Here is a 23,461-nt window from a genome sequence, read left to right on the forward strand (position 1 = left end):
TTGCTGGATGGTTAAACTTTAGCTACTGTTGCCTAACTAAAATAAAACCCAATCTTAGTGCAATATCTTGCTGCCTGACAGACATAAAAGAAATTGCATGTTGCACACAGCAAGCAAATTGTTGAGTTACCAGAGATTAATTTGCAGTGCCCACTACTGGCATGTCTGCTTTCCTTTATGTTTTTCTGTTAGTTCCTTGTGTCTCTTCAGGTAATGCATCTGTGTTCTGAAAGCAGAAACTACCTGCAAATCTGCACATTTCATTGATTCTACTCTTAATTTATGGTATTTAGGAGGAAAATGCATTTGGGCGGTGGAAGTGAAATGCACTGCTATGTCACTTTGCATAGGGCAGTCTCTAAAGGAAATGAGGGATGTCAGATGTGAGAAAACAATTACTACTATGAAAGCAAATGTTGCTCCTCCCTCCCCCCTCTTGCTCCACTTTTTTCCTTATCTTTTGATTTTGAACAATTGATAGACTTGAGAACTGGAATCGAACTCTACTTCCGTTTTCCCAATTGAAAGATGCAGAAGCAATTAAAGAGTTGCTACTAACAGGTTTTAAGATGGAGCTGAAATTTTAGAAAGAGGAGGAAAAAAAGTTGAGTTACTGGGCAACTATAATAAATATTTCAAAAAAAGGGGGGGAAAAACCAGCTGAAAGTGGAATACCTGTGGGTACTGTCTATTGAAACAAATAGTATGTTAGGCTGAGAAGGCAGGAGGGTTACCAATCAAAGATGGGTAACCCAGGGGCTGGAGAGCAGAACAACGAATACATCAGTCAGGTCAAGACAGAATAGGGACAGAAAATGTTTGGGAAGGACTGTGCAGAGATGGCTTTATAAGGGAGATTTAGGGTATGCTTTAAGAATAAGGGAATATGTGGATTGTCTTAATTACTGTGGCCTCTGGGAGGATGTTGCCCAGTTCGATAAAACGAACTGCTAGGAAATGTGTATGGGGAAAACCCTACTGTGTGCCCAAAATCCTCTCAGGTGCACTGATCGTCTGTGCTCGTAGCTGAAGTCACCCTAAATAATAATGCTTTCTACCTAAAAGGTAATAAAACACAAGGGGTTTTTTGTGTGAATTATCTTACATATTCCTAACATTTGTATCAAAGTTAAAAATAACTGGAGATACTAGCATGTCTAACTTAGCACTCTAAGTAATTGTTGTTACTAATACAATTATTTGTTTTGTCAAATCCTTTGAAGAATAAACAAGCCTCAAACTTGCAACAAGGAAACAAAAGTGGGCAGGTTAAAGGGGTTGCTTTCAGTCACAGAAGTGAGACGTTCTGTTTCAGCTTCCTGATCTTACCTATTTCTGCCACATCAACGTATCACAAATCTTAACCTTTTCTAACTGGGATGGATAAGGATTCATTTTAAAGTTTTTAATTTTTAATAACTTTTATTTTAAAGTACGCCTATATGTATTTGTGGTGGAAATTGCTAGCTTTCAAAGGTCTAAATTTCCAGTAACCTGTTAAACTTGTGTGCTACGCTGATGCTGTTGAGGTTTAAAAAAAAAGTTTAGTGATTGAACCAGGAGAAATTACCATTTGAAATGCTGCAAACTAGAGATCGATCAAGTGTTGAAAACCTCTTGGCAGCTTTTGGGTATGGAGAAGATAGTATGTTCTGAATTTCTGTTTAGATCAGCTAGAGCTGCAATACTGTGAATTTTTAAGCCATAAACATGCTTTATCTCTTCAGCTCTTTCAAATTTAAAGAAACTAGCTGTAAAATTACTGAAGGTCACAGTGACTCTGTTTAACTGACTACAGAAATTTGTTAAACTATGAAAGCAGTTAAACAGAGTCCTTTTTAAAAGTGAAACCTGTGGCGATTACCAGTTCATGTCTGGTAGACGTTACTCTCTACTTGTTATGTTTACACTATGTCAATTATGTCCAAAATGAAGGGAGTAAGTACTATCAGCTATTAAAGAACAGTTGCCCTATGGTATTTTGAAATCTGAAAATATCTGTGCTGTCTCTGCAAATACATAGTGATGATTCTCATTTGCATTCTTTCAGCCTTTAGTTATTTGTGGCTCAAGGACTTAGAGTTACAGGTAGAATCTTCGTATTTAACACCAATGGGTTTTTTTTTCCCTTGAATTTTTGTCCGAGAGTAAAATCTAACACTTAAGGATATTAACAAATGTATTATGCTGTGTAATTGCTTAAATAAGAAATGTTATGTTGATAGATGAGGGAAATAAAGTAACTGTTACACCTAATGTGTACCTAGTTAACCAGGGGGAATAGATGTTTCTTATGTTTATACTTCTCAGTTATTTACTTAAGGCAAAGTTAAAATCAACAATTTAAAGCAAAAGTTACTTACTCCTTGAAATAAATGATTTGTGTGCAGGGTCGGTAACTGGAATTAAATGTACTTATATGGAGGTAATTGGTTTATGATTACGCTTTAATGTGCTAATATAGTTGTTAAGTCATGGTTGATGAAATAAGTCTTTCTGTGATATTGATTATTACTATAAGCCACTCTAGGGAGGATTTTTTTTAATTTCTTAGCAGGTTTTTTTTAAATGAAGCCCTTGTTAAGCTTTATGGAAGGCAACAGTGTAGCATTGAATTCAACTGTGCAGTGACAGAGTATATTTGTCACTTTCAAGAAAAATAGTCTCTTTAGGTGCATACTTGGTTTTAACCATAAAGATTTCTTAATGTATTTTAAACTGTATGCCAGGAATCAAATGGCAATGCTTTTCCAATAACTTAAGTTTTTGAAACTACTCTTTGAATTTATTATTGGTTGTTCTTTACTAATTATATTCCTACATTTTGAGAATATGCTATATTTACACAATTTAAGTTGACTTTTAAATTTTAACAACAAGTGGATTAAGCCTTGGGTACATACAATAAAAGGAAACAAAATCTGAGAATTGCCCTTATTAAAGTGGCTTTTGCATTTCATCAGTAATCTTTGCCATTCATGCCTCAGTCTGTTTAAAAACAAACAAACAAAAAACCCACAAAAAAAACCACCCCAACCAAAACAAAAATAGCAAATGCTCATGGATTCGTCTGTATAGTTTAGCTCAGTCTTGGACTGAGAAACAGTGGATGGAGAAAGACTGAGTCACCATGACTAGACCATTACCTGGAAAAAAGCACATATCCTGACTCTTGACAGTGAGAAGAGAGCATCCTTCATGCATGTCACATAACTGCAGCCATCTATAAGTGCAGCATGGCTTCAGGGATTCTTACTTCTCTGACAACTTAGGAGTTGACGTTCTTGATAAACTCTGAATATAATATGGGCAAAAACTGTTTCCCTGGGAAGGCTTCTCCCTTCCTATTTAGCAGTGCCTTTATCTTTTCTGGGTTAAGGGTACGCTCTGTTGAGGTTGTTGGAAGACATGAAAAATCACTGTCAGTATTGCCTAAGAGGTGGCGTATGTGTTCTGTTGTCTAATGTCTTGTATGAATTGGAAAGCCATGTAGGCCTTCTAGGCTACCACAAAAAGAAGATGGTCCTGACAGGGAATAAAATATAGTTTCATGGGAGGTGGTAGTTCAGCTACTCCTTTCCTCTGCCCCCCATTTTAAATCTTCCTTTGTAGTAAGCTTTTCTTGTGCCAATTGCCTGTTTCTTTTTTCTTTTTTCTTTTTTTTTTTTTTTCCTTCTTACTGCTCTGAAACTGTATTGAGTTGGAATGAAAAGTGCATCTAGTTTGACTATTAAGTTTCTCTTGTATATACTAAGTATATTTAGAAAAACTTACATGGTTTTATTTAAAGATTTCCTCTGTTTATGTTGCACTGCTATGAAAGGGGAGTGAGGTCAAGTTTGTAAAAACACTGTTTTCGGAACCAATGGCAGTTTAATATGCTGTGGAAATAACCTAGTGAAAATAAAAATTCAATGTTAGGTGCTTGTGTAGGCTATTCACAGGTGTCAGATACAGTAAAAGTCAGTGTTCTACACCTCCTCCTAAATGAGTTTCATGGCAGTTGCTCCACGTGTTTCTACAAAGTAAGTGAGTTAATGTGTTGCAAAGTTTTGAAAACGGCTGGTGCTTGCAGGGTTCTGGTGGTGCTGGCTACATCCTGTTGAACTTAAGAATCAATCTTACCAATCTTAAATCTCAAGCTTTAAATATTTTGGTTTTTTTAGGGCATCCGTCATGTTTGAAATTCTGTCCTGAGTTAACAACAAATGTGAAGGCCTTAAGGTGGCAGTGTATTGAATGCAAGACATGCAGTGCATGTAGGATCCAAGGCAAAAATGCAGTAAGTTAGACTGAGTGTTATCTGATATTTCTTCGTTTACTGTAGCTCTGTACTTAGCAATGTGCAAATACAAATCACTGATGTACAACTTCAAGCAATGATGTATTAAGTCTCTTTTTCCTCTTCCTCTTCCTCCCCCACCCCCCTTAGGATAACATGCTTTTTTGCGACTCCTGTGATAGAGGGTTCCACATGGAGTGCTGTGACCCACCACTTTCCCGAATGCCAAAAGGTGATAATAAAAATCCTTTCAGTGAAAATACTTTCATTCACAGCCTTTTCTCATATTAAGTGACCAAAAGCTCTTGAGCATGCTAATTATTTTTGCTTTGGTAAACAGTATGACTTCAATCATGTCAAAGCCAATTTATTTTTCTTTGTGAGATTTTTTTTTTTTTTTCCTCAGGAAAATAGTAGAGGTCTGGTCAGTTGACCAGGTGAGTTGTTGGCCAGTTCATTGAAGTTTTTGTGAAGGCTGTTAAAATGTTTGGAGTACATATACTGACAAAGAAATCCTTAGAGCAGGTGAAAAAGCCTGCTTCTTCATGCCTTTTGTACGAGTAATTTAAAAAACAGACAAACAAACAAAACACCTGTATCTTCAGGTTCTTTAATCTCTAGATTTCTGATTATGTAGCACTTCTCACTTCTGTTCTCAGATCTTTATGGCTTTCCCTCTTTAATCTTAAAGTTGCACTAAAGACTTTTTCCAGCTTTCCACCCCCCACCCTAAAATCCTTAACCTTATCTATAATAAAGTGTTCAGACATGGTCATCCATCATTAAAAGGATGCCAAATTCAAGTTGTATATTAACAAGCATACCTAGGTATGATCTGGTATTTTCTGTAGTGCACTCTGGCCTAGATTGCTTTGTAATGCATACATCGTTTTTTCCCCATGTCTTAATTGTGTCTGAAGAAAGATCCAGGTAGTATAAGGAGGGACAAGCTAGAACAGAAATTATTCTAAGAACCCATTTGCTCGCAATCTTTTCTGTGATCTTTGTTGCATTTTTTTTTCCCCTTTCCATGAGCACTTTGCTTTCAAAAATTTCAAAATATGGGTAGAAGTAGATCACTTTCTCTGTCTGCTTCCCTTTCCCTGTATGTCCTGTTCATAAGATGGTTTGTTGACCTTGTGTACTTGACATGTATCTTGGTAGTACAGATTAAATAAGCTGTGTACAATTAAACTTCTTTTTCTTTCTGTAGGGATGTGGATTTGCCAGGTCTGTAGACCAAAGAAGAAAGGGAGAAAGCTACTTCATGAGAAAGCTGCCCAAATAAGGCGAAGATATGCAAAACCTATTGGACGACCGAAAAATAAACTAAAGCAACGAATGTTGTAGGTTCCTCTTGAATTTTTTTAATGTTTCTGAGAATGTAGTCAGATAAGAGTTGATGCAGGTTCAAGTACAGTTTTTAACTATTTCAAGTTGGGGAAAGTAGGTGATGAGTATTCTGTTGTATGCCTTTCAGCCCAGTGGCCAATAACTTCTTAATGATAGCAGGTGCTTTTTGTGTCATGTCAAAAGGTGATGAAAAAAACTTCCTGTAACTTACTTATCTAGATCTTATAACAAAACTTGTACCTATAGCATATGTAAATAAAAGTCTGTATGATAACATATACGACAGCTGTCTTTTAAGTGTAACTTCAAATAATTGGAGTACAAACAGAATATATACTAAGTGCATAATACTGAGTTACTTTTATCTGACTTCAGGAGACTGTTCTGCTTAAAGATCTGTTCAAAAGATGTATAAAAACAACTTTGTTAGTTTATGTCAGCTTGCTAAACCTGTTCCAAACCAGCAAACTGCAAGTACTGCAGAAGTTCCGATTTCAGTGGTTCTCTTCAAAAAAAATTATTATTTGAGTTCTGCTATTAAGCTGCCACTGGTTACTAGGGAGAGAGGTAGCAATTCCTCTTGCTTTTCAGGAATGTGTTTGTCTAAGACAAGAGAGCTGTAACTCTTTTTTGGCATCTGTCTTTCAAGGGATCACTGTAGTTGGACATCTTAAGGCTTGGTTGGAGGGTTGTTTAAGTAGCATTCAAATGCTGAGTTGACATTGCACTGAGTACTAAACAGGAGCAGATTCTGTGTTAACTCCAGTAGAATGTTGCCCTCCATCACATGTTCCTATTCACATATGTGTTTCTTCTCCTCCTATTTAACTGTTTGGCCATGGTCAACTCAGCAGCTGCTCTACCTACTACTCATTCTGTCAAGTGGCTGTTACCCAGCCATTTTTCTCTATAGTTTGAACACCTGTGTAGTATTCAGAGTTGCGCAGTAGCTGCTGTAAAACTTTGCATTTTGCAAAACAAGGATTTCTGGAGCCAGTAGAGCCAATATGTAAAAACAGAAGGAAAAAAAACCCCAACATTTGCAGTATTAGAGTACAAGCACACTAGTCAAGTTTATGTACTTGGTCCTGTGTAGCTTGCTATATTCTATTTCCCCTCTCTGTTGTATTTCCTTTTTGGTCCTTGTCCTAAAGTTGTGTATGTTGTTCTAGGAAAACAGTACAGGACAAGGATGAAGTGTGGTGCTACATAAAAATAAAAGATATATTTGTAGCAGCTCACGAGAGCATGCTGTTAAAAGAAGAATGGGTGAACATTCTTTTACTTCTGCATTCTCCTCCTGACTAAATAACTTAGGAATTTGAAGGTCATTGAAATAGCTATACAACTTTCAGTGTTGTAACTGAAATTCCTGTATATCGTTGTGTGTGTAGTTAAAATACTCCGTATATCTCTAGCTACACCTCTGGTTTTGCCCCTTTGAAGATTTCTAAGCCTTCAACTGGAGGTTACGGTTCTAGTACAGTACTGCCATCTTACTTCTCTAAAAACATGGCCCTGATTTGGGTTCCCACAGTGGATTTAGCAGGAATGTCTGTCTGACACTAATTCTGCTTCGCCTCCTTCCTCATAGATGTAAAAAAAAAACCCTCACAACCTTTCCAACCTTTACTGTTACATTTTGCTAATGGGATTCTGAGCTACAACTTCTAAAATAAATGTCATGTTAAAGGATGCAGAAGTTCTCTTAGCATTGGAAGATGATTATGAATGTTTTTATAAAGATTCTCTTTTCTTTGTGGCACGTGAGCATGTTAAAGTACTATTTGGGGGTGGTGTCTCTAATAAATATTTGCAATAATGTGGGCACATTTGTATTACTTCGATGTCTAATAAATATAAAACATTAATCTTGTTTTGGAAAAGGAGTGATTAGGAGGTAGGATAAGACACGAGACTCTTCCTTATGGAATCCTGTTTAAAAGTGATCATGGGATACAGGAGATGACAGTGTCATACCTAAAAGTGTGTGGTCACATAGGAAGGTTAGCTAATGCCACTTAGTTCTTTTTGTGTAGTACAAAGAAAATACATCCAGTAGTATTGGAACAATATTTTGCCTGTTGACCATCTGCAGGAAGTCCTTCACAGGCAAATTACTGTGTAGAATTAACTGAAACCAGATGTGTGGTGGCCTCTGGCACTGATGGTGATTACTACATCTGGTAGTGAGAACAGGTCTTGTGATGGACATAAGCTTGTGGCACCAAAGGATTCAAAAGACTTAGAGGCAACAAAACCAGAAACTTCTTAGGAGCTAACCAAATTTAAGGATGTGTGAGTGGAAAAGGGGTTAGTTCTTAAAGTGGTAGGCCCTTGGAGTTCAGTAAACCAGATGGTAGCCCCAGGCTGTTCAATCTTTAATTAGAAGTAACCTGTTGGAATTAATTACTTCAGCATCTCAATTAAGAAGGCAAAATCTGTGGAAGAAAACTTTCTGCTGCAAAGTAAATAAGCTAACTTCAAAGAGCAGGATGGGAAAGGGAATGGGAGCATTTGATGCAGCTATATAGCTTTGGATTTGCAGTTGATCATGCCTCCTGATATCTATTTGTTTTACTGCAAATATTTTTAAATTATCTGTTTCTGTATACTTACAGTATAGTACTCTTCAGCATATCATTCAGTGTTGTTCCTCTCAGCAGTCATTAGCGACCAGCTAAACCTGCAGTTCTGGTGTCACAAATGTTGGCTTTCAGTATGCCCTTTTTCTTCCTAGCATTAAAATAACATTCACCACTCTTCCTTCTTAGCATTTTCCATGTTAGGCCTGGTTGGTTTACAGCTCTTTTGCAAAAAACACTTGGTCTTACAGATTTACTCTTTTGCTTCCTTTGCTATTTTTGGTTTTGCTATTACAATTTCTAAAGAAAACAGAGTCTGTTTCTTTTGTTTTATTGTAATGCTCTTCATAAACTACCTCATTTTGCTTTTAGGTCTTTGGTGGCAGTTTTTACTACTAGTGTTGATATACATATTCCAACAAGAGTGTGGAAAAAGTAGCAGTTTCTTGAAAATGGACTGTATTGCTTTAAAGGACTAATAGACTTTCTCTACAGTTTAAGCAAATGTAGTCTGAAGTTAAGTGTTTTGAAATGCAGAATTTATTAACACTGAACATGCGTATCTCCTTTGTGTGTACAATAAACTCTAAGATGATGGAGCAGTTATTGTACTCGGACACAGTGCGTTGATGTTTTTCTCCAAAGAAGCACATTTTTGTCACGCTTAAAATAGGTGGGGAGGCTGTGTACTTGTGAGATCTTGCTATCTCAGCTGCTTCTATTTATATGTACTGTGTCCCCCCTTTTAAATAAGGGGGGGCGGGGGTGGGTGGGGGAGAGAAAAAGGGAAAGAAAAGTAGTTGGATGTTATGTCATAGTGTGGAATGTATTTCCAAAGTGTGTATGTCTTTACATTTCCTTAAAGATTTTAAAGTACAGTGGCATAAGTAGCTTGTATAAACTGTAGTACTATTTGGCAGTAGTTACAGATTTTTAATGCCGATTTTTATTTTCCAAATTTTTGCATAGGTCTGTAACCAGTGATGAAGGATCCGTGAATGCATTCACAGGAAGGGGGTCACCTGGTAGGGGTCAAAAGACTAAAGTCTGTACCACACCTTCATCTGGTCATGCTGCATCTGTGAAGGATTCAAGCAGCAGATTGCCTGTTACAGACCCCACTCGGCCTGGTGCCACCACCAAAATCACCACCACCTCCACCTACATACCTGCCTCTACACTTAAAGTTAACAAGAAAACCAAAGGGCTCATTGATGGCCTTACTAAGTTCTTTACACCATCACCTGATGGTCGCAGATCGCGAGGTGAAATAATAGACTTTTCAAAGCACTATCGTCCAAGGAAAAAGGTCTCTCAGAAACAATCATGCACTTCTCTTGTGTTGGCTACAGGTACCACACAAAAGCTAAAACCTCCACCTTCTTCACTTCTACCCCCAACCCCCATCTCTGGTCAGAGCCACAGTTCGCAAAAGTCCAGCATTTCCACTTCTTCTAACTCTCCCCAAAGTTCTTCCAGTCAGTTAACTGTACCCTCCTTTAGTAGCCTTCCTAGTAACAGTCAGCTAAAGGGACTCTTTGATGGACTCTCTCATATCTATACCACTCAGGGACAGTCTCGAGAAAAGGGACACCCAAGCTATGCACCACCCAAGCATTTGCATCGTAAACCAGAATTATCCTCCTCATCAAAATCTAATAACCATTTCTATGGAAAGAAAGAGTTTAGGAGTAGATTTATTTCTCGTGCCTGTACTTCTGCATGGGGTGTGTCTAGAGGACATGCTTTTAAAGCAATTGCTCACCTCAAGAGAACAACTTTCCTTAAAAAGCACAGGATTCTAGGCAGATTAAAGTATAAAGTGACCCCTCAGATGGGGACCCCCTCACCAGGGAAGGGGAGCTTGGCAGACGGAAGGATTAAACCTGATCAGGATGATGGTAAGCAAAGGTCAAAGCGCCAACCAAACCTGCGTCCCGTCCAAAACCAAAATTCTTATATTGTCACATAGGTCTTAGCTATTTCTCTTGTTCACTTCACTTTCATACAAAAGCAATGAAACTTTGACCTTTTATCTAATGCTGACTAAATCTCCAAAGCATTTTTTTTGGTTTTGGTTTTTTTTTTTCCTAACTAATACCACACCACCTTTTTATTATTTTTTGCATCTGTAGTGACACTAGGAGCCCCAAATGTGTTCATAATGTTGCTTATGGCTGTGTAGTACCGCATGAGTAGCCACTTTTCATGCTACTTCCTTGTTCTTACCATGCCCTTTTTCTGGCAGTAGTGCTGTCATCATGATTGTGTGCTCTCAGTGCTTATAATGGTGGACATTTCAATTCATTTCCCTCTGCTCCATTGCTTTTTCATGAACAATTCCATTCTGCTACAGTCTCCACAACACTTGATCTGTACTGCTGTGAGCTACCTTTCTTTTATATTAATTTTATTTAAGAAGAAATATATTTATAGAATTTGAATGTAGATTTCGCTTAGCATTGGTCTCCAACTTTAAAGGGCAACTTTTTTATCTTATTTTTACCTTGTAAAGTATACTGGCATTTATCAGGTGGCATAGTTCTAGTGATAGAATTACTCCATTTCATGAGGTTCAAAACTAATTTAATAGAACTGGACTATAAAGGCTTATACAGGCAGACAAGCAAGTACCAAAAATAGCTTATGCAACAGCAAACTACAAAACGAGAAGGGGGGGAAAGGTTTCATTTCTGTTTGCGTAGTAATCCCAAGTTTGGTTAAAATGGGGAGTTGTAACAGCCATAGTTGCTACAATCCTATTTAGGAGTATCATTTTGGTAAGGCAAGTGGTAACATTCACGTCTGTGAATAAGCTTTTTGCTGGTTTTAAATAACAGATACTGAAATCAAACTAAGCATCAAACAAGAAAATACGGATGTATTTCTGGTGGGAAGCAAGGACACTGTTACACAGGAGGATTTGGAAGTATTTAAGCAAGCTCGAGAACTTTCCCTGGAGGTAAGAATCATGTTGCATAAAATGTAGTGATTTCTGTAATAAAACAGAATTTTATTCTGTAATAAAAACTAAGTTCACTTTCTTATGTTTACCCATCTTGATTTTAAATATATTCCTTTTGATCTAGTATGTCATGCTCGCTGTGAATTTAATTTGTGAGGCACTGTATATACAGTTACATTCTCCTAGATGTGATGCCTAGAAATCACACTGGAATGGGTCAGATAAACGACACTTGGGATAGACTTTGAAAGATATTCTTGAGCATTTTGGACACAGGACTACCACTGATTAAGCATAGAGATTAAGTATAGCTGGCATCCTGGTCAGGACTGAGAGGATGTTGGTTGGTAAGATGTGCCTGATGATTTTCCTCTGCAGATGGAGCATCCACTGTGAAAAGTTAAGTCTGTCCCAGCAAATACTGGGTTTAGTGAGTGCGTAATTTAATTTTACCCATTCATTAACACACTTTGAGTTCAAGTAGTATAGACTTTTTTTAGTGGTGAAAATAATTGAGCTGAATCTGACTAACACTGTTGATACCAGCTGGTAATGCTCCTCTTTGAGGTATGCAGTGGTAATCTACAGCTTGTGGAGCCTGAGCTTTTTTTTTTTTTTTTTTTTTTCCCCAAGGAAGCACATGGTAGCACATGGCAGCTGTATCTTCTTATAGCAAACTAGGCTTTTACTTTTCTGTGTCTGTGAAATGAGCAACCAGTGTCTTTGAGAACCTGGGTCAGAAGGGAGGTGCATGTACTGTTTCAACTACTGCTTTTTATAAAACTGCATCATAAAACTTGTATGCTTTTTGGTAAGTCACTTAATATTTTTCAGGTTTAGTGTACAAGAACTGATATTACCTGCTATGGGTTAATGCCATGACCTTTTTATAGTCTTAATTCAGAGTGTGTTAATCAACAAACTCAAACCAAGTTTAAAGATTCAACTTCATTATTACTTTGTGCTTCCATTTGCTTGTGGAAATGGTTCCCACCTCCTCCTTTCTTTGTCTTTCATATGCAGTCCAAAAAATCTAAAATGCACGGCATTGAAATTTCTTTTTTTTTTCTGCCTAGCTTTCTTTTTTTGTATTTTGCCAGCCCTTTAGAGTCTAGCAGGCATTTTCTGGTCAGCTCAACTTCAGTATGGTAGCTGAGATTAGTGTGTCTTAGTATACTGTTGACTGTTACTAGGTAAATTCAAAGGCCTCTATAAGGGTTCTGCTGATGCCTTCTTCCTCATTGTTTTGACAAAAGGACAGCTTTGGGTTTGAACCAGAAATGTAGAGAAGTCCTTGCACTAGATTCTGTGGGAGAAGAGAACTGAGGCGGTTGTGCCTCTTGCTTGCCTGAGCCATGCACCGTCTATTTGTGTGTACTTACTTGTAAGCACTGCTCACTTAACTTCATATGTAGTTGTTTGGCACCTTGAAAGAAATTTTCACTGTTTATATTTGGCTGTTTGCAAACTCTGTCCTCTGTCTGTCCAGATTGGAAGAACTTAAGCAACTGATTTGAATACTTCAGGTTTCTCATACCTTCATTGGGTGAAATTGACAATATAAAACTAACTTTGCTTTTACTTTTTCTATAATTAACATTTTGCTTTTATTGCATGTGACAGAAAATTGGGTGTAAAAACACTGGTGAAACAGGTGGGCGATACCCTTCAGTGATTGAGTTTGGAAAATATGAGATCCAGACCTGGTACTCTTCACCTTACCCACAGGAATATGCAAGGTAGCAAGTTGTCAAGATTGTCTTACATTATTAGAATTTTTACTAACATTGTTTGTAATTGACAACTTTTGAAAGTAAATATGCTTTTGTAATTATAAGTGAGAACAAGGTTTTGTCTTTTTTTAGTAGTTCTAATGAAAGATGCATTAAAAAGACTGATTTTCCTAGTCTTGCATAAATATAATCTTGCAGTGTGGCATAGTTTTGTTTGGGTTTTTTGAGGGAGCGTGCGTTTGTTTTGTCGTGTGGGTTTGGGTTTGTTTGGTGTTTTTTTTTAACCATTGCAACTGTATGTCCAACTTCCAGCCATTTAGAGCAATTAATCTTGTTTGTCATCCAGAATTTGTTAACCTCCTTTTTCTAGGGACCAGGGAGAAGTCTGAACATGCTAGATAAATAAAGTGTGCAAATTGTGGCAGCAGCATCTTGTTTCTGGCCGTCTTTGCCAGGGTGCACCTCAGAGTCAGGCAGAGAGCATGAACTATAGTACGTGTGCTCAGCAGATTTCTGCTGATTTTTTTGCATGTGCTGAAAATAAATGTCTTATGAATCCATTGGATCTCTGGCACACATGGAGATTTTCAGAACTGTGTGTTTATGAAGCTCTACTACTGTAGCAAGCAACCAAGTTATGTGGCCTGTTCCAAAATGCCTTTGCATAGTGTTGCTCTAAACTGCCTTTTCTCTCCATCCCTGTCATTCCTAGATATAGTCATCTTTGCATGGTGGGAATGAGGGATATATTGTGAACTGGTAATACAAAAATCAAGGGCTAAAAGAAGTGTAGAGAGCATTTTTATTTCCTCTCATTACCACTGCTTCTGTAGGGTTAATATTTTATTTCAATTACTTTTTTTTATTCCCTCAATTTATGTCATATTGTGTTACCTGTTCCATCAAGTAAATTAATTCCAGATAGAGAAGTAATGATGGATAATAATTAGTTTGAGGCAACAGTGGGATGTCATCTATAGGAGGCAGTGTGGTTCTCTGCTCTTGGTGCAGTGGGATTACCTCATGGAACAAACAGTTCAAACTACTTTTTTCTGTTGTTAATAAACTTTCTTAAATAGTAGTGTAAATCATGGCTATGATCCCAATGTGATCCCAGGATGTGCCAGTAATTTCAGAGCAGCTAAAGATTGTTCTCTGCTCTAAAACTTTGTAGACCATTTCGTTTCTGAAGTAGTCTTCCACTGCTTCAGTGATTTAAAAATGAAGGTAAACAGCCATAAAACTAACTGAAGTGGTTTCTCGTATGTCAGTATTGTCTCACATGGGGCATTTGGCTTACTTGTAGTCTGAACTGTATCCTTCTTGGAGGACTGCAATAACCTATGCTGCCTGTGTCATGGAGATGTGTGGAAGAGACGTTTTGCTTCTATGCAAACTGTTTGGATTGGCTTCTGTGTTCAAGTAAAGCGATAGTTTAGGTGGAGGTGAGGGTGTACAATCCTACTACAGTTTGCTGTCCCATGCAAGAATTTGGAAGACAATGGGGGGGGAAAAAAGTCATCTCCTACCCTTCCCTACATACAAAATAAGGAAGATCAAAGGGAAGGAGAATCCCTATATTCTACTGTGTGCCTCCTTTGTCTTCACTGGAAGAAAGGTGAAATTTGAGGTATGACTCCAATGTGCCGACTTTGATGGAGACCACAGCAAAAGCTTAGGTGGGATGTGGGGGATGTAATTGGGATCTGCCAGAGGCTGGACCACAAAACAGCTGACTACAGTCCAGCTCTATTGAATTAGGATCACTGTGATTGAATCTCATCTTGCCTGTCTTCCTTTTGTAATGGCTGATGTGTGTATAGTTTAATCATTCACTCTAATGTGATATTTATTTATTTATTTATTTAAACTTAAGCAGCATTTACTTATGGTATCTTTAAATAGGGAGGGCCTTTCGCTTTGTGGTAACTTTATTTACATAATTTAATGAATTTTTTGTATAAAATGTCTTTCTGATTTTCGTACAGATTACCAAAGCTTTACCTGTGTGAATTCTGTCTTAAATACATGAAAAGTAAAAACATTTTGTTAAGGCACTCAAAGAAATGTGGCTGGTTTCATCCTCCAGCCAATGAAATCTACAGAAGAAATGACCTTTCTGTATTTGAGGTAGGTATATGAAATACCTAAATTTCTGAAAGTAACAAAGTTTGTAGACATTACAGACCAGTTGAAGAACTAGTGAAAGGTTTAACATTCTTAAATACTTCCTTGGGGATACTTCTTATACTGCAAAACCAAGTCCATCTTCCCTCTACTGTTCCACCCTGCCATGTTCTCTCACAGTTCTTACTTTCTGTATTTGTACTTCATGCATTAGCCAGCCTCTTCAGATACTTGTATAGTAGGCATCTTAGATGGAGACTGCAATTGGAAGCCCTTTGACTGGATTTCCTTTCCCTTGTGAGCAAAGTGCCTCTTGCACACATTCCTTTCTGGCTATTTGAGTATTTTGGATGAAGGGAGAATACTAATCATTAATGCAGATGCTTCCAATGTGTAAAAGCAAGCAAAGCAGTTTATTGTGTATTGTTCTGAAAATACAAATGTGGCGACTAAGTGCTCTTGCCTTCCTTTTGGATGTTTGAGAAACTTGCCCTGAAACATCCTGGTTGGGTTATGGAGGTTGAGTCCAACTTTGGCCAGAACACACTACTTTTAATTTAGAAAGTCCAGAGTTAAGCTTGTGGATAAGTATTCTTTTATGATCTAAATTATTCTGTTGGGTAATGACTTCTTTTAAAGTTTGATATTTTAAGGATATCCTGGACAATAGAATTCTGTGTTTCAGATAGCATCCCTGCAGTTATTAAAGCTATGCATTAACCTCCATGTTCCTATTTCTCAAGAATTGTTACTGATTGCATTAACAGAAAAGACTGCTGGGGTTACTAGGGCCTCTGTTAAGGCTGTTTCTCAACAGCAGTATTTAGATGTGTATATTGATAACTTTTAATTGCAGGTATCATAGATTCATTCTCCTTGAAACTTGTGATTTGATATTGTATAGATGTCTGTTCTGCTTGGTCATTGCTGTTATCTGTTCAAGCAATGGTAGATGCAGTCTTGAAGTCCTTAAACTAGATCTTCATACTTGGTTCACTTGGGGTTTTTTTGTGCTGTGAAAAAAAGTAGTTAGCTGCATTAAAATTGCTTCCTTCCTGAGTTGTGCAGTTTTTATGAAATTTGTAGATCTGCCAGCAAAAGATTGAAGTTGTAACTCCTCTCCTGTCAAGAAACAAAGTTGTCCTAGTCAGTCCAAAATAAGTTACATTTATTAGCAGGTGTTAAGAACTGTGCAGCACACAATAGGCAAATCCTGCTTTACAGTTATTTTCACTACCTAATGCCAATATGTGAATAAAAACTTAAAAAAAAAAAGTAAAATACAGTTCTGAGAAGAGGGGTGGGGAGGTGGGACATTGACACAAAAATCACATGGAAAACAAGGTGCGTGTGAAAGCACTCCTTCTCAGCTGCTTTTATTCCCTTTCTCTAGTTGAGGTGCTTCAGGAAGCATTTATGTTAAGACTTCTGAAATAAATTGGGTTTTTTATTTCAAAGGTTAATGTTGGTTGTTACTCTGATTAACTATAGAGACTTACTCATCAGTTGATGTCCTTCCTCAGATATTTTCAGGAATTCTGTACACCCGTTTTCTGTTAGGCAGAATGAAGGGTTTGTGGTTTCCTTCATGCTTTCTGGTTTTCAGAGAAATAGAAAGGAGTTTGGCATTTAAGATTTATGTACCTCTGCCCAGAGCAGGACTTTGACAGATTTGAGAGAAGACTTTGACATAGTTTACTACTAGGCTGTAGACAAGACAGTTTTGATAAACGCCTGCCTTTGAACTTGCAGGGCCCCCCCTGTTTTTTTCCTCTCCTCTCCTCCCTTTTTTTTTTCTCTCCTCTCCCCCCCTTTTTTTTTTCTCTCCTCTCCCCCCTTTCCATTAACTGCTTTTTTTTCTTTAATCAAGACAATGAGACTGTACTACTGAAGGCACCTTGAAATCCCTAAATGCAGCCAAAAGGTTGGGTTTTACTCAGATTTGTAACTAGGATTCTTACTAAAATCAAATTAGAACAGAAGATGGCTGCTTCTTTGGCAGGGTGTGCGTACCATTTGGCTGTCTCTGTGAATGAAACACAGCTAGTGACTTTATCGAAGAACATCAGTACAAGCAAACCTTTTGATTGAGAAGTTTATTTTAAAAGTGCTGTTGCCTTTGACTGAGCCTTCCCTTTCAGGGAGTAACTAATTGATCTAGGAAATCTGCATCTGTGTCTAGCTCTTCTGCAGCTGGCTGAGTCACAGCTTGACTCTTTACACTTGCAACATACCTAGACTAATTGTAGTGCTTAGCCTGAAAATTTGCTTCTCTCACTCAATAGTGTTTTAGTCTGGCATAGAAATTTTGTCTTGTCTAATTTGTCTAAAACATTGCTGTGATTGATACGTGATTGGCGACTCATTCATTGGCTTTACACCTTAAGGGTTCAACATAATTACTTTAATGGGGTTTTTTTTGTTGGTTTTGGGTTGGTGTTTTTTTAATTATTCTACACCACTGCCTTCTAGCAAACCACAGTTTTAATGTAGTTTTAACTAGTACATTTTTGTTGTCTGCCAGTCATATTCGTTTTCATTCCAGGAATGAAATGAAAGAGGTTAAGTCTAACTTGAATAATGAAAAGGTGAAGTTACTTTCTTTAATAAATCCGGATACTCAGAGGAAACTTCCAAACACAAAGTAATTAGTAGTAACTGGAGAATTCTTATTTAACGAGAAGCTGGGGCATTTCTTTTCTGAAACTTAATGTGGTTTTTTTTCTGTAGCGCCATATAGTTCATGCTTCCTTCTAGGATATGATTGATTCAATAAATTGTTTTGTCCTAACATGTTGGTGGGATGGAAATAACTGCATCTGTCTTGCTTTCTAGGTTGATGGAAATGTGAGCAAAATTTATTGTCAGAATCTTTGTTTGCTAGCTAAGCTCTTTCTGGACCACAAAACCTTGTATTATGATGTTGAACCATTCCTCTTCTATGTCCTTACAAAAAATGATGAGAAAGGCTGCCATTTAGTTGGATATTTCTCTAAGGTAAAAAAAAAAAAAATTTTTTAAACATTTGTAATTTCCTGCTCTCCTTAATGCTTGTGCCAATAGCGAAGAAAAACAGTTCAGAAGCTTGAAATCTTCTCTGTAAATCTTAAATATAATGTGCATTGTCTCAAATACACTTGTACTTTCTTGTCTCAGACTGATGCAAATTGGGAAATTGTATGTGCATTCAGCCACATTCATTGGGGTGGTTTTTGTTTGGTTTTTTGGTTTCCAAAATGTGTTGTGATTTCAGTTGAAAATTAAGTCTTTTTCCTCCTCCTCCCATTTTTGCAATAATATACAAAGTCTAACTTCTAAAAGTGCTAGGTGTTTGAATTGTTGGTGTGTTTTCATGGTTTTGCTGCTAGCAGTTCAAACTGGCTATCTAGACATAAATGGCCAGCTACGTTCATCTCTTGGGTACAGTCTGATCTAATCAAGTTACTGATTACATTGAATGTAAGAATGCATTGCCTAACTTTATGGTGGATGCCCTCTTTAGAGTGGATGTGTCTCTTGGTTGTGGTTTTGCTTTGAATTTTAAAGCAATAGGTGGCTGCTATAGACAAAAATAATACTTATGTGGATGATCTTGAAAAAATTATGAAAAATAATAGTGAAGTATAATTAGATGTCTGCAACAGGAAGAGCTTCCATTATTTTCTGTAATTTGTCCCTAAGAAATGTGTATGAATTGGTACAGTTACTCAGAAATTCAGTACCTCTTGACCCTATATCACCACCTCCTATTACCTATATGATTTTCTTTAAAAAGTGATTTGTATGAAGATACTATTTTGAAGAAGTCTAAAAATCTTGTCAGTGTACCTGCATATTCTACAGTGATCTCTTGGGGGTCTGACCAGTGCCTTCAGAGATGTGGGCCTTACTGGCATTAGAGTAACAGTGAGATGTGTAGGCACAATTGGCACATTCTTATGTCAGGCGTACAAACATGTGAACTCTGATATAGGCAAGTATTTTCTGGATTTATTTAAGATACTGCAGGTGTTAAAGTGAGTCTCTCAGTGTTTGTTCCTTCTTTCAGCAAGGATGCATTTTCTTCCCCCACTTCACTCCTGCTTTTGGCCAATCAATTTGTCACATCCGATGATCACAAATGTTTTAGATACCTAAAGTTAGGAAAAAAACCTTAATCTCAAACTATGTACTGAATTGCATGTGTCGTCCGGTGCCCCTTTTTTTTTTTTCCTTTCAAAAAAAAAAAAAAAAGTGCGTGTGCTCTAGCTCTAGCTTTTTTTCCCTGATTACGAATATGTTGCCAGGATGTGATCATTGTACTAGCAGCAGTCTTGAGTGTTTAGGAAGCCTGTACAGAGAAAATATTTCACTGTACCATAGAAACTAAGAAACCTTGCAAAATACGGCTTGGGTATCTGCTCTCATAGCTGAAGAAATGTTTGGAAACCAACGTACTGGCATGCAATCCTGTTGGAAGCATCACTGGTCTGATGTCATCTTACGTGTGGAGGCTGAAGTGATAGGTGGTGTCTTAAACTATATGTGTCCTTGCCACAACTTCTTATCAGTTATGCTGAGCTGGATATTTTTTGTTGATTTATTTGATCTCCCTCAAAACTACCTGTGCTGATTTTAGGGGGCTGTTTTGCATGTAGTCTTTTAAAGGTAACAAGACTTCAAGGCTCTTCCTTTTTATTAGTAAATCTGAAAGAACCTTATAACCTTAGATTGTTAGAACAGCTTCCTCATTTAGATTCTTCCTTTTGTTGTCTTAAACATCAGTAATATTTGTCTCTGTTATATGACTTCTTTCTGTCTGAAAGAGCTCTGGCTTCTGAGCGTTCTGCCTTGATTTGGATTCACGTGAAAAGCATTCCGCTTTGAAAAAGTTAGTATGCTTCAAGTATAACTTCTTAGTTCTATGCATATGGTGTCTCTCCCCTCCACCCTGACCCCATGTTCATTCAGAGAGAGAAGACAAAATACAGATGGAAACCAGCAGGCACTTAGTGTAGCAAATGCAGAAAATACAACTTCACCATGTGTACGGATATTATTTTCCACTTTTATATCCTTGACAGAATTGTCAGTGAAGCATGAAAATATTTCCCTCCTCTTCCCATCCTTCTCCTTTACAGCACTTAACTTCATTATGCTGTTTAGACAATGTATTTAAATTTTAAGATACTGAGTAGTTAACTAATAAAAAAATATTTTGAAGAGTATGTTTGCTACTTCCTACTTATAATTAAATATTAATGTCAAGTTATTTGACTTTGGTACTGACCCCATGCGTCTGTTCACCTTATTTGGTGTATTTTACAAGGACAGTGGCAGGTGCAGGCAATTGCCCACTTCAGCAGTGCTTTGATGTACTTGATCTGTTTCTCCTTCCCACAGGAAAAGCTTTGCCAGCAGAAGTACAATGTCTCCTGCATAATGATCATGCCCCAATACCAAAGGCAAGGATTTGGAAGGTTTCTCATTGATTTCAGTAAGTGAAGTGTTTTATTTACACTTGTGTTCCAGGGAGCTGATGGCTGTTATAAGAAATTGTAACATATGAGACTTGAACTTGCTCTGTTGTTTTTATCAATAGATAATGGGATTTCTGTTTATATTTACATGGATAGAAAAGCTCCCTGAAGTGAAAAACTTAGAGCTGCTCTGTTATTGTACTTAAGGAAATTGAGACTGGATCTCTCAGCAGTAATATTAGCTCACAAAGCTATTACCCTGAATGAATTCTCTGAATTACTTTCCATTTTGCCTTGCTCATTAGTGTAAGAAGAGCCAATTATTTGTGATTATAGCTAAGAAGGTGTTAGTCCAAGGCGTTCTCTACATTGTAATGTCTCTAACTTGTATCTTCTTTTAGCTAGAAAACTGTTTTAGCTGAAGAATTGCCACATAGAAGGAATGCATTTTCGTTTTTGTCTTCAAGTTCATCACTTCCTTAGTTGAAACCATTACCAAAAAAGCATAGGTGCTCATGGCTGTATATGTAGTTGCTGAGCTGTCTGACCTGTTAGAAAGCTTCAGGCACACTTGTTTAAATATAGATTTGTTATTCCCCAAATCTTTAAGCTGCAGTGAAACTCCAGACAAGATTGTCTAAAGAAATTTCAGCTGAGTGTCCTCAGTAGTACTGTATTCAGCTTTCTGCTGTCATTTAGAGGGAGAATGATAAGGTATTATTGTATATTGTATGTGGTTAGTTTTCACTATTACTTATGGTTTTTAGAAGCACTGTAGAATTACTTGACAATAGAGGTAACTAAGGTAATAGGTTTCCTGCCCTGAAGATGTATGCAAGAACATTAAAATGCAAATAATAATACATTGCAGTATAACAGCGGGACAAAGAACAATTTCTAACTGTAGAGTTTTCAAGTTCTGTGTCTTGTACTGTTCTACCCAGCATGACTACACTAGACTTCATAAAGATACTTAGTGTGTCCCATCATTGTATGGCTTTATAAGCAGTCTTCACTATACCCCTGTCAGTTAGGTGAGGATGGTTCTGGACCACTTAATCCACCACTGAAAAGTCTCTGTCACTGGAGCGGAACGCAACAGCTGTTCCATTGTGTACCTTCTGCAACCTTTTAGGAAAAGCAGTGAGAAGCACCTTGTGTATCTGGAACTGTGGAGCGAACTTTAAGCTTACTTAGGTAGAAATTTGCCCTGGTTTAGGATTAAGATCTCTTCTTGCGAAAGAAGATGGAGAACTCTTACTGGGCACGACTGGTAAGTACTTCCAGGCTTTCTCTTTGTTTTTCTTTTTACTCTGTGCTGTCTTTCAAAAAAAGCACTCTTGACAAACGTTATTCTGGTTGAGTTTGTGATAGTTACATCTACAAAACTGGTGGCGCAGCTATGAAACCTGTGGATTCCACAGAGGATCTGGATATGAATATACTGGTGTCTCTCTGGATCTGTGCTCTGTTGCTGTGCCATGAGCTACTTAATCTGGAAAAATGACTAGGGTGTTCTGTCCCTCTTACCCTTCTGGAAAAATTTGGAAGCACTTCAGGTTGTTTGAATCATTAAGATTTCTGTGATAACTTGGAACATGACCTAATGATATCCTTAGCTTGAAGTTTGTCTTGGTGCTATTCTTATGCCTTTCCTCTTTGCAGATGTGTTCATATCACAGGTGTAGTCTGCAGCTGTATACACTCTGGGCATAGTCCAGAGACTAGCTTTAGCTTCTGCTGTAGCTAACAGACTGCCAACTTCGTAAGCATGCAGTCAGTCCTTCTGTACCTTTCCACAGTATTTTTCTTTTGTTTTCTGGACAGAGAGGTTCCCTTAACTAACTAGGAATCAGGCTGTCTCAGTTTCCAATAGGATGAAGAACAAAGAGGTGACTGGAAAGTCTAGCTCTGTAGTGAGAGTGAGGTGCAAACTAAATGCAAGGTAGTGAGAGAATTGCTTGTAGCTGTTCTTCCCTAGGTCTAGAAAGGAAGATAATACTTCAGGGCTTGTTTTCCTAGGTTATATTTATATCCTTTTGCAGGATGGAGGCTGAATGCCATTAAATGGGGCAGCTATAGCCTCATCTGAGTTAGTGAGTCCAAAATCTGTCTTTGCACAAAAAGCCTTCAAAATAAACTATTTACTTTTTTCTTGGAATTTTATTTGTGTTTCTACCTCCTATATTGTAATTGACTGACTACCGTCGTCTTTGTACTTCACCCCGTTTACTTGTGGTCTTCTGAGAATAAGTTGCTCTAACTGTCTTGAGAAGATGGGATAAAACAAAACCTCAGTTATTATTTTAAACTTTAATAGAGCGAGCTTATTATAGTTTAAAACATTTTTTGCCAGTTACATTGTCTGGATTGTCATGTTTTCATAAAGTTATTGGAAGATAAATTTTATGCTCTTTGTCTAAAGTCTTCATTTGTTGCATGGGTAATGCATCTAAACTGCTCTATTTAAATTCCGTGAAGCAGTTATTGGTACTTGTCTTTTTTTATAACAGTAAGCAGAACAGTTTTTAGGGAAAAATAATAAAAATGTAACTGAGCAAGTAATCTTCAGAAGGTGAAAGTTACAAACCACAAAAGGGAAGGTGTCAAGAACTGCATGCAAGCGGTTGACTGCTCACATTACTTTGTATGTATCTAGGCACTTGATAGTTAGAAAGGTTGGAAAGAATGCTGCTTTAAGCCTCTAAACAACTTCTGCTTTGTCAGCAGTCTGGTGAAAATGTAGTTTGTTGTACGGAATTTGCTTCTTTTTAGGTAAGTGGCGTGCATTTGTTTGTTCAGGTTGTGATGCATTCTTTTGTCTTGAACTAATTTGATCTTTACAAATGAGTCTATGTGGTCCTCCTATGGCTTGCAAGAGAAAAGAAATTCTTTTCTTTTCCTAAAAGAAAAATAGATATTTGTTTTCTGATCGTTGATTATTTTTTTAACTGTTT

General features: G+C 37.4%; 1 protein-coding gene across 2 annotated transcripts in view; it reads left to right on the top strand.

The window, feature by feature from the left end:
• Window positions 1-23,461, top strand: part of KAT6B (lysine acetyltransferase 6B) — a 105,766-nt gene that overhangs the window by 53,399 nt on the left and 28,906 nt on the right. Inside the window, exons 3-11 of one of the 2 annotated variants that reach the window (XM_086467481.1) lie at window positions 4,167-4,282; window positions 4,433-4,514; window positions 5,496-5,628; window positions 9,190-10,121; window positions 11,061-11,182; window positions 12,809-12,924; window positions 14,907-15,048; window positions 17,881-18,042; window positions 20,428-20,521. In XM_086467481.1, the coding sequence (XP_086323607.1) occupies window positions 4,167-4,282; window positions 4,433-4,514; window positions 5,496-5,628; window positions 9,190-10,121; window positions 11,061-11,182; window positions 12,809-12,924; window positions 14,907-15,048; window positions 17,881-18,042; window positions 20,428-20,521 (1,899 nt within the window). The remainder of the gene's footprint in view (window positions 1-4,166; window positions 4,283-4,432; window positions 4,515-5,495; window positions 5,629-9,189; window positions 10,122-11,060; window positions 11,183-12,808; window positions 12,925-14,906; window positions 15,049-17,880; window positions 18,043-20,427; window positions 20,522-23,461) is intronic. The other variant, XM_086467482.1, reaches the window with a different exon arrangement.

Source organism: Leptosomus discolor, chromosome 6 (genome assembly GCF_034619465.1).
Source record: "Leptosomus discolor isolate bLepDis1 chromosome 6, bLepDis1.hap2, whole genome shotgun sequence".
In the NCBI taxonomy this organism is placed as follows: Eukaryota; Metazoa; Chordata; class Aves; order Leptosomiformes; family Leptosomidae; genus Leptosomus; species Leptosomus discolor.